General features: G+C 41.4%; 2 protein-coding genes across 2 annotated transcripts in view; one reads left to right on the forward strand and one right to left on the reverse strand.

The window, feature by feature from the left end:
* The window catches only part of LOC129825093 (cation-independent mannose-6-phosphate receptor-like), a 42713-nt gene extending 34059 nt beyond the window's left edge, over window positions 1-8654 (reverse strand). The window contains exons 1-7 of the mRNA XM_055884871.1: window positions 8204-8654; window positions 6807-6946; window positions 1812-1936; window positions 1194-1292; window positions 554-686; window positions 331-442; window positions 34-139 (exon numbers count right to left, since the gene is read on the reverse strand). Coding sequence (XP_055740846.1) covers window positions 34-139; window positions 331-442; window positions 554-686; window positions 1194-1292; window positions 1812-1936; window positions 6807-6946; window positions 8204-8346 — 858 coding nt within the window. The 5' untranslated portion in view covers window positions 8347-8654. The remainder of the gene's footprint in view (window positions 1-33; window positions 140-330; window positions 443-553; window positions 687-1193; window positions 1293-1811; window positions 1937-6806; window positions 6947-8203) is intronic.
* A 136-nt stretch (window positions 8655-8790) lies between these two features.
* Window positions 8791-11401, forward strand: LOC129825094 (uncharacterized protein C1orf198 homolog). Its single transcript, XM_055884872.1, has 4 exons — window positions 8791-9336; window positions 9793-9843; window positions 9957-10643; window positions 10869-11401. Exons 1-4 carry the CDS (start codon window positions 9031-9033, stop codon window positions 10923-10925), a joined length of 1101 nt encoding a protein of 366 aa, XP_055740847.1. The 5' UTR covers window positions 8791-9030; the 3' UTR covers window positions 10926-11401.
* The last annotated feature ends 229 nt before the right edge of the window (window positions 11402-11630 follow it).

The raw sequence follows: 11630 nt of genomic DNA on the forward strand, positions 1-11630 counted from the left end.
ATCCCATGGGACAGACACCCAGGTCTCTCTTACCTCCTGCCTGCGTGAGGGGCAGATGAAGGTGATGGTGACAGCAGGGGTGTGGCCGCTGCAGAAGTCCGGCATGGTGTCCGAGGCTTCCTCGTATCGCAGCTCCAATCTGGCACGGTGAGAAAAAGAGAGAAATCAGCCATTCAGAAAGGCAATGCAGCTCTGGAGCCGGTCGATAACCGGTCAGCATGAAGGTCGCTCAGCAATTATCAAGCTTGAGGTAGACTAGAGACCGAGGATGCTAGCTAGCGGTTAGCATGGTCTTTGTGCATGGACAGGTTAGCATTAGCATGGCTATACCTGTCACTGGAGGCCAGCTCTAGCTGGGTAGTGGGTAGGCCCATGCTGAAGGAGCCCTTGCTGGTGGTCAGGCAGGCAGCAGAGCCCGCGGGGCAGTGGCTCTCTGGACGGTCTGGGGAGGAAGCAGAGCCATTTTTGCCACAATACGAAGCAATAAGAAAAACCAATGGCACTAACATCTTCAATTAATCATAAGAAAATTAATACTATTAAAGAAACATACTTAGGCTTCTGCATATGTTAATATAAAAGTCAACTTCATCATCGGAGTCATCCACCAGGTAACCATCTGTGAGTTTGATGAGTGGGTTCAGATCATGCTTTTTCCCATCCGTGTCAAAGACATAGCAGGGGACCTAGACACAGAGTTAAAAGGTAGAATTACAACATGACAGGAAGAGTTTCAGTGTGTTTTGGCACATACTGTAACTGAAGTACAATATAATAGTGGAATGAGTTGATATTTAAATGAAAACACATTTCTTTATTCTTTTTTTTTCTCTCTAAAGGTAGCCTAGTGGTTAGAGCATTGGGCCAGTAACCGAAAGGTTGCTAGATCGAATCCCCGAACTGACAAGGTAAAAATCTGTCGTTCTTCCCCTGAACAAGGCAGTTAACCCACTGCTCCTAGGCTGTCATTGTAAATAAGAATGTGTTCTTAACTGACTTGCCTAGTTAAATAAAGGTTAAATAATAAATAAAAATACACAAGAGACAGCGAGTGAATTTTCCACTGGAGAATGTGCCTGTCACAGACTCACCTCCCCCACACTGCCACGCGCGCCTGCCTGCATACAGACAACTGAGAGGTGACACACACACACACATCCTGTTGTCAGCTGCACTTCACTATTCAGACATACCTCTTTATCAGGCTTGTATTTATTCTTTTTGCAGGCTGCATATGTTCTCCATTCAAAGTAATGAACACACTGGGCCACAGTTACAAACTCTGGTGTTCCCTGGGGGGGTAAGAGCAAAAACAAAGTTTTAGTTGACATATGACATGACAGTTAGTTTCATCTCCTCTCTGCTACAATACATGTGATGACATTCAAGGAAGTCACTACTAGAGGAACTGGACTACCATGATAATTGTGCTTGTTCAGTTGCAAAGCTACCATTCCAGCCATGATCACTGTCAATACCGCAATCACATGGTTACACAACACTGCTTATCAACAGGCAGGCCAGGTACTAATTCTAAAGATATTACATCACTATATGCTATTTAATATCATGTTTCATTCACGCTTCTGTTTCTAGAGAGATCTTAAAAATGTTCAATAAAGAGACCACCACAATATTTGTAGTTTCATTTCACCATCAAACTGACAAACAGACATGCTTTGCTGTAAAATCCTTCTCAACCTAAACCCACAAGTGTGATTTGACAGGAAATTCATAAGCAGCCTTCAATACGTATCATTTCCATGACTACTCTTGTAATTTGTAATGACAGGTGCGACTAGGTGACTTACCATAGTCTTCCCACACTGGAAACTGATGCTGCTCTGGACATTAGTCCCACTACTGCCTGGGCACTTCTCAGTGCTGTTGAAATCTATCACGCTGCTCTCAGTCGCCTTCTTCAAGGACAGTTCACCTGAAAATAGAAGTGGATGAGTGAGAAACGCATGGCTCTTTAAACATGCAAATGCTAAAAGAAGTACTATAATTGTTTATGGATTTATTTCAGTAGGCTATACTGAACACTGCACTACCTACTAAACAAACAGTTCACCAAAACCCAGAACTTTCCCAGTGGTTTCTAGCGGATGATTAATACAGATTTCAACTGAATCTGAAGCCTCCACCAACTCCCACAGTCCCTACAGTGGTGGGGTCAAAGCATTACGGCACAGGGTCAGGAAGGTTAAGTAGTCGAGGACATTTTTCTGCTTAGCTGTCTGGCCGTGTACAGTCCAGAGAGATAAACAGCATGGGAATATGACCCACTGGACAACACTGCCTATCTCTGTCTGGTCTGCCAACAGCCCGGCCCCTGGGCAGGCTCCATACATACAGATACAGCTAAACTCCAACTGGAGAGAGAACAAACTTTATGACCAGTTATAACCAGTTATTCCCCTCTAACCACATTGGCTGCACTTTGTTTCCCAGGGGCAGACTACAGCAAGGACTAACTGCTTTTCACAGCAGAAAACTCCTTCTCAGGGATAGGTGATGAGGTTTAGGGTGCAGCACCAACTGCAAAGCTGTATGTAACCATCACTAGTCTATTTAAACATGTTCTACCGTTTGTCCCAGATAGCACTGAATAAACAGACACCGCTATTAGCTTTTATTGATTGTACTGTAATTTGATTGCAGTGACTGTATCCACCTCTGTGTTAGTGAACACTGTCACACTCACAAGTTCCATTTTAATTCCCTTACTGCACCATACTTTATCGCTCATATATCATCAGATATCTGCAGTGTCATACACTAAAGCTATTCAGCAGAGCCTAAAGCCGACAAATTGCCACTCAGCTGACCCAGTAACATAAATTACTAGAGGTGACCTGGAAGATGATTTTTTGTTCAATTTTACTTATATTTTTTCTCAAACCATAACAACCATACATAAACAAAAGACAATGAACAGACGGATACAAATTTCAACAAAAATCAATGACATCACACCTGCTCAAACCCACATGTTCCCTCCGCAAGCATACACATCACGTATCTCACAACCACACTCCATCTCATCCTTCCCCTGGAACTTTCCTGTAGCTGTAGCACTCTGTCATATGCCCATAAATTGCATTGTTCTATTTTCCTCCGTAGCCCACAGCTTTCAATATTTAAATACAACTACATTTGATTAATCCACTGTTGTAGTGATGAAAGATAATTTGATTTCCAGTTTTTTGAAGTAGAATTATTTTCAAAATCCTTGACGAGAAAAGTATGGTCTACCCCATTGGATATCTCACTGCCCCCTCATATGCCATGTCTTAAAATATGCAGTTAGAGGGATTAAAAGTAAACTTGCATTGTAAAACTTCTGACAGCCAACTTTCTAACTCCGCCCATAACTTTTGGACTTTATAACATTCCCAGAAGGCATGAATTATTGAGTCATTGTTAGTTTTACACTTAAGACACGACTCTGCCGTTGTGCTGTAGAATTTGTATAATACATTCTATACATTAGTTTATACTGGATTAAGAGTACATTTTCGTTAACTGTAATTACATTAGTTATGTTCCAACACTCCCTCCATCTTGTGCCTATATCAGTTCTTTTTAAGTCTTGATTCTAATAGTTTATATTTTTTTCTAAGAGATTGTCAGTTGGATAGGCTCTCTGAAAGGTTTTGTTAATCTTACGTATGATAGGAGTATCTTTATTGGAGTCAAATAGGCTTCCCTCAACATTGCTCTGATGTCCAAAAGCTATCAGGCCGAAATCATGATTTACAACATTTAAAAGGTGTAATATGCAGAAATCGCTCCACCATTTCCTTGTTGCTAAAATTCTAATAGTTCCCCTTTCAGTTTGTGACAAAACCAGCAAGTATAGTGTAGAGAATCATTGTACCATCTAAAGCGCTGTGAAATATAGCTGGTGTTCAAAACCGAAAGTAAGACTCAAAAAAGAAACTTAAGAATGGGGAGCATAGAAATAGCGCACATAGAACAGATCTACTGCTTTTTAGAGTTGCTTTCAATTACAATGACAGATCAATTACTCACATTTCTATGTGAATTTGGTCAAGCTGCCCAAAAAGTTGCATATTGCAGCTTTAAGTTGCATATACTTGAAAATGTCTACATTGGACAGTCCAAAATGCATTTTTAAACCTGTCATGGAAATTGTATTTCCTATTACCATGTAATTTACAGTTTCTATACCTTTAGTTTTCCATGTGGGACAATTTATCGGTAAATTCATAAAAGCTATCCAAGGACTGTTCTATAGGGGTGTGTTTTTAGGGAGTGATATTGGTTCTTGTAGAATCTGTTTCATTTTCTTCCATGTTGTTAACTATAAAGTTGTTAATTATCTTAGCTCCACTCTTTGAAAATCTACACGCGAAAAGCTTGGGTCCTTGGGTTAAGCTTGGGTCCTGTCTAATTCTTTCTGCAAGCGGTTCAATTGCCAGTGCAAGAAGGGAGAGAGAGGACATCCCTGTCTCGTACCCCTTTCTAAAGCAACTTCATCAGGTAATGTATTATTTGCATACATTTTTGATTCAGGATATTTAACAAATATTTTTATGACATGTATTATTTTAGCCGGAAAGTTTAATGCTTCCAAATAATGAATAAAAAAAGGCCACTCCACTCCAACGCATATTATGCAAGGTCAATTGCCTGCATGGAAGCAACCTGGTGGAATTCAGAGCAAAGCTGTGTGAGAGGATTTCTAAGCATGCGAATTGTCTGTTCCATGCTTATCAGTGATTCTGTGTTCCATAGCATGAAGTCACAGTCATGTGAACAGGCAGCTGCTTGGGTTCCCCTTTAACCTCTGATTATTCCTACACAAAAGACAGGTCGCTACTCGCTACAGTAGTTATCAGCATTAGATCTGTCACAAGAGCCCCTTCCTGTCCTACTCTCACACTGAGAGATTGTCGAGTTGAGACCATTGTGTCATAGCAGCTGCAGGCATTTATCTCATGTAGACTTTAATCATGAGGTCACACGACCCAACTATTTCTTCCTGAAAGTGACCTAACTCTGATTTGTCACTGAGCGAAGGTCATGACCAAGTGCCCCAGGCCGGGACGTAAAGTCATCATGTTTTGGAATAGTCTAGCCCAGTAGCCCTGTTCTCTGACATGGTCTTCTTACAATGTACATTCATTCATACGGGTTCCTTTGAGCTTTAAAAAAAATGTATGAGTCCATGTAAACCACCAAAGATTTATAGCTGAATCAGCTAGCCTATATTTGATGAGCAAAACCACTTCTCTGAAACGCTTAGCAACATCAGCACTAAAGTGAAGCAAGGCTAAGTACCAAGCTGTGTGATTCAATTAGTTTGATATCAGTGCTTCCTCTGTTTACAGCAAAAGCTGAGGATAAGGCTCCTGTGTTTTCAATTTGAGGATTTTATCACATTCATTACAAATACTACAGGAAAAGCCAAGCTTCTGTCATCATTGAGGATGACAGATAAACTCCCAGTAAAAGGTAGCCTACGTTTTAAGTTGTTTCACTGACCAGAGCTTACTCTTGACATATAATCATTAAGCAAACTTGGTCCTTTATCACAACTTGTGTCTTCGTGGAACAGCATTAAACCGACACATCACTGAAACAAATAAACTGAATCAAAGGACATTATGACTTGACTGGCATCTGACTGGAAGCCTTTAAGGCCCATCCTTACAAGGTGTTCATGTTGCTAATGCTGACCCTTACTGTGTCCTGACAGCAACATCTCCTACAGTGATCTATTTTCCATCAGAAAAACATTGTGCCTTGTCAGCAGGGCAGCTCATCAGATGCCAACCTCACTTAATGAACCATCAGCACATCCTCCTGACAGAAGCAGAGCCCTGTACTAGACTTTGGGCCAGTCCGTTAAAGTGCGACCCATTTTGGCGGGAGCAACTACACTACCAGGCAGCCGTATTTGACATGAAACAGGTGGCAGCCCAAGCCGGTAAATAGGCAGAGCTAATTGAGATAGAAATTCAATTTAACACAGCTTACTGCATTGCCAAAATGGAGATGGCTTTTACGAAATTCGGGCCCATGTTACCCACCCAGAAAAATGATGGATTACAAATCAACCCGACATATGGAAAGAGTCCTGCAAAAACATTATTGGTACCATCGTGGACACTATACGGGAAGAGGGTTAGTGCTATCCGGGATCCTTGGGACATCCCTACTCTAAACCCTAACCCTAAAAGCAAGTTGATTAGTTTTTCTGAGAGGAGATTAAACATTTATTTAGTTATCCAAGTATAAGTTCTGTCAGCATGTTTCCTTGTTACAACATTAATATTATTACACTGTTTTGTATTGTTAGTTTTATGATTATTAGTTATATTAGCTGAATGCAGTAATGGATAACAGTTTATAGTTGCACTTTTAAATACAATAAAGGTTATGTTTTAATCACCTATATCAATATGGTTGCTGTTGCACTTTTGAATAATTATTAAATGTTGTTTTTATTCTAATGTCTTGCTCAATCTCTAGTGATGCGTTCTACATCATCAAGGTAACAACTGACAACAATTAAGACTGATAGGACAGTCATTAGCAGGAAAAAAGAGAGTTTTTTTCTGGTGCTCCTAAATGTTGTCTGGTGTGCCTTCCTTTTTCCAGTTTGGAAAAATTATCATGTAGAGCCTTGCTTAGGGCCAAGAGTTTTCCCGCAGCATAAGTTACCAGACCAGGAAAAACTCTGGAGCCTTCTAATGAGCTACAAAGGCCTGTTCCCAGTTGGTCCTGACCAGATCACCTTATCTGGGAAAACTCCTGTTCCTAAATATACTCACCCACTGACTGATTCTTTTGACTGGTGAGGTTGCGGGCACAGACAGCACTACCGGCTCCACATCCTGTGTTAGGTGAGGAATCACAGAGCTTCAGTGTGTATTTCACTTTGCTGTCCAGGTCTATAGCCTCCCATTTGTAACTTGAGCAAAAGTGGAGAGAAAAAAAAGGGGAAAAAAAAAATCACACGTAGAAATTCATTTGTAAACATTCACACAATCTCAAAGCTTACAATAAACCACACATTTTACTGTTTAGTTGTCTATGTGTCCTCAAAATATGGGGGGGGGACTCTTCCTGGGGTCCAAACAGAAATCAAAACACAACAAATAAAATACATAGCACTACATTTACATCACAATTTAGTCATTTAGCAGATGGTCCCATCCAGAGGGACCCACAGCTAGTGCATTCATTTCAAGATAGCCAGGCTAGACAACCACGTATCACTCATTACACAATACATACAAAGTGTCTCATAATACCCTGATCAGCCAACTGACTAGAGACACCACCTTTCTATAAAAAAAACTGCCTTGTCAAAACTGGACCAGGAACTACGCTTGCCTAATAAATCAGACTTTTAATACCAATTGGATCTTAGATACAGTCAAACAATACACTGCAACATCGTGGGAATGAGCCTTACAAGATAGAATGTTGAATACAATTACATTTGAACTTACTCTACCGGTTGTCCTTCAGCTGCTCGACATTTGAGACAGAAATGTCAAGTTCAGTAGGCCTACTGGCGCTCTAAAAAGTCGGGTAAACAATATTTTCATGTGGATATTTTATCACTTGGCACATGCACAAACCAATGTTAACACCTGTTAGTATGCATGCATCGCGTGCATGTACCTCTTGCGCACCTACCTTCGGTCATGAGCAAACATCTTGATTGCCACATAAATATACCAGCGTTTTGAAGTTGGTTTAAAAATCATGTCCTGTGGATATGTGTCTAATTTCGACTAGCTGAAGGACCATCACCACAGACAATAGACAAAGTTCAAATATAATTGTATTCAACATGTGTCAGACGTGAGTGGTGTTGCCTACACAAAGACATCGCCACATTTCGTGACTAGGGTTACAACAGATGAGGAGCTGCTGGCAATGGAGACATGGAGACATACATACATACATACATACATACATACCATACATACATACCATACATACATACATACATACATACATACATACATACATACATACATACATACATACATACATACATACATACATACATACATACATACGGAAACATTGTATAATTGTACTGTATCACTCTAAATGCACTGTATAAGCTGCGTTTGTTGCTAAATACACTTTCCATTTGCTAAGAATCTTTATACGCTCTTGTTTATTGCCATGAGAGCGAGCAGTGCCTTACCTGCAGAGGTCTTGGTACCACTGGCTGACATCAGAGCCCGTTGTATCCGAGGGAAATGTAACCAGGACCGTTGTGATCGACACAAGAAACGTTACAACGATTTTCCAAGGCGCAGCCTTGTTACAATTGCACGGCGAGTCCATGCTTTGTATCCAGTATTATAAACTAGACTCTAGAGCACTATGTCCGACATCATACAGCAGAAGTCCTCGGGTAGTCTTACAGGAACTAGGTGAATCACATGATAAACTCAACACACGAAAGAAGACGTCACGTGCTATGACCTTTCATGAGTCATCGTGAAGACATATATTTGAATTTAGAGCACAACAAATGTCTAGAGGAACAAAAGACAGCCAAATGAAATGGGGTTAGAATCACAAGTCATCTATGCTCTTTTTGTATTCTCAGAGCACTACAAAATGAATACTAGACAGTCCATCATCAGCCTTTGATGTTGCGCTGTTACACTTTTTCCATTGTGTTATTTATTCCTACCGTAGAACTAGCCCAACTGGACACTAGATGTCGCTAATATTCCTTATGGACTACCGCAGAACAAACATTTCTACAGAGCGAGATGGCTGAACTGCAATTCAGCCACAGAGTTTCTAAATCTGTCTTTGGTGTAGATTTAAATGATCCACTGTTTGTTGCGATGAATGATTTTGAGAAACTACTTCCTCTCCTAAAATGCACATAAGGCATTGTTTATTTCTGGCGCCAGATGGCGCTTGCACATTCGTGAAATGATGTTTACATGCAAACGTCATCAATGACTGCTCCATTTCAACGCCCACAGAGAGTACTGTACAGCTGGTAGAAAAATGACTGCGGCGTCGATGGAAGGGGCCGATGTCCATAGGATGGAGCAGAAAAAGTTGGAGTATTTCTCATCCATCAACTCCATGGCCAGGAAAATAATGCAAGAAAGGGAGAACATTAAGGAGAGACATGGATCCGATTGGGAGAAAATGACACCGAATGAACAAGACAGCGCAATCGACAATGGAATGATGGACCCCCATATTCGTGCTCGATATGCTATGCATAGGGTTGACCGAGAAGAAGTAATTTGTTATCCTAAATTACTCATTCAGACAGGACAGAAAATAGTCCATTTTGGTGACGAGGTATGGACTTTTACCCCATTTGCATTGGTAGCCACATATATAAATTTTTGAGAATTAGTTACGTTTTCTTGCACGATTCCAGCTAGTTAAAATGGCTAAAGTAGCATGCTAGCTAGCCACGACGAATATTTGGGCTGGTGGTAAACGTCACACCAACAACACAATGCAAGAGAGCGAGTTGGATCAGATGGCAATTTTCATCATGGTCTTTGCCATCCCCATGGGAATAATTATTTATACGATACCATGCGCTGTCTGATTTTGACAAAGCTGGGGAAATAGACATTTATGTTTTGCACTCAATTCGCTGGATTATCAAAATATTCAGACAGCCAGGTAGTACAGTCCTACAATCCAGTAATCTGATTTGCAGACTGTTTCTGCGTGTGAAGAGTAGTGGTTTATCACGAATCATCACACTTTTACGAAAACATCTGTTTTTGTGTTCAATTTCAGGACATAACTTGGCAAGATGAGCACTCTTCCCCATTCTCCTGGGAGACCAAGGTGCGTATGACTGTCCTTCATGTTTTCTTCTATCATTCACAAGATTACCTTAAATTGATGTAGGACTACACATTTTATTTTTTGTCAACACATCATCTCCCCTCATTTTACAGAGCCAGTTGGACTTCAACCTGACAACAGGTGAATCTGTGCAGGGCATCTCCTCTTCGACAGCTGATTACAAGCCAAGCAAAGTCACCCAGAGCAGCCAGCTGAGCAAGGTGACCCAGAGCAGCAAGGTGTCCAATGGCGAGAGCCTCGGCCTGGGTAGGAAAGAGGAGTCCTCCTCCTTCTGGAAGATCAGTGCTGAAAGATCCAGGCTAGAGGGTGAACAGGCAGACTTCCACTCACTAACCCCCAGCCAAATCAAGTCCCTGGAGAAGGGGGAGAAGCCACTGCCCTCTTATCTCCGTCAGGAGCCCACCCCCAAGGAGACAGAGGACACTCCACCTCCACCACGAGTAACCAAGCAGCGAGCCACCAGGCCGCCTGCGCCTCCTCCCCCTGTACCCATCAGTGTGCCCCCCCTAACAGCCATAAGTGTGACCCCTATGAGCGTGACCCCTACCCCTGCTCCTATCAGTGTGTCATCCACAGTGGCTGGCTGGGAGCGTGCTCAGAGCACCCTCCCCTCAGTCAGCAACACAGTGGAGGAAGTTTTCACTTCAGGGCTAGCCAACAAATCCCCGGGGCTGCCCACCAAGTCCCCTGCCCGCTCAGGCAACACTGCCAGAGACAGAGAGGAAAAGGCTGCTGCTCAGACTGAGTCGCAACTGGCCACCAGTCCCACCTTCGCTCAGGTGAGTTTCTGGAACAACCTATTGTGAGCGTCTGCTGAATGACTAAAATGTAAATGTTAAAACTGATCAAAGATATTTTGATCCAGAAAAATTGGCAACAGCATTTACCTGTGTATTAACAGTCTAATTACTCTACTAACAACATTGAACTAACATGTTACATAGTACATTTACTTCAAGTTGTGTGCTCAGTTCTAATTGAGATTTCCTATTTTCTCCTACCAGTTTAATACCAGCAGTAACCTCCTGAAGACCGGATTTGACTTTCTTGACAACTGGTAACAGCAGCTTCAAGCAACATAACTTGAGTGACTGGATCAACTCAACACTAGAAGGACCCTTGTGATGACCATTTTAATACATGTATTAAGGAAAGCCAACTATTGAACTGACCATGTCTATTTATCTTAAATGGCTTGTTATGGCATATCTCACTACATGCGTGCTTTTGTTTCCCCACTGCCAGAACCCCCACCTTCCAACTGTTTCTCTACCTTTATTACTCAGACCTTGTATTAGTGCTAAGCATTACAGTAGTGTACACTAATGAGAAGCACTCAAATTGGTATGTTTAGGTAAGCCAGCATGTTAAGTGATTTATACCACTTGCAATGTAGATCTACAACCATTTTACAATACGAGAGTACTATTTTACTGAATTTTGTATGTAAACTATATTCATTGTATCATAATATGCTATATTGCACTCACGCATTTTGAAAACACAGATTCAAAGCAAATAAATGAAATGGAACCAGGTCATTGTTCAGGGATGAAGTTATTTTTAGACACAGTGACAATATCAGTCCACCATGTGGCAGCAGAAAACTTGTGGGTTCAGTTGAGAAAATCTCTAAATCCACAAATAGAGAACGAACTGTGAACTATCAATTATTGCAAAGGGCAAACGTTTCAACAGAACTTCCCTTGCCCTGATGAAATCGAGATGTAAAACCAGCAAAGCATCAGACCTATAGGTACTTTATA

The sequence above is a fragment of the Salvelinus fontinalis genome, chromosome 27 (assembly GCF_029448725.1).
Source record: "Salvelinus fontinalis isolate EN_2023a chromosome 27, ASM2944872v1, whole genome shotgun sequence".
In the NCBI taxonomy this organism is placed as follows: Eukaryota; Metazoa; Chordata; class Actinopteri; order Salmoniformes; family Salmonidae; genus Salvelinus; species Salvelinus fontinalis.

Excerpts from the sequence above, each read along its gene's own strand:
- LOC129825094 (XM_055884872.1), top strand. The coding sequence starts at position 9,031 with ATGACTGCGGCGTCGATGGAAGGGGCCGATGTCCATAGGATGGAGCAG. Across the intron at positions 9,844-9,956 it reads CATTCTCCTGGGAGACCAAG|AGCCAGTTGGACTTCAACCT; the intron begins GTGCGTATGACT and ends CTCATTTTACAG. Across the intron at positions 10,644-10,868 it reads CCAGTCCCACCTTCGCTCAG|TTTAATACCAGCAGTAACCT; the intron begins GTGAGTTTCTGG and ends TTCTCCTACCAG.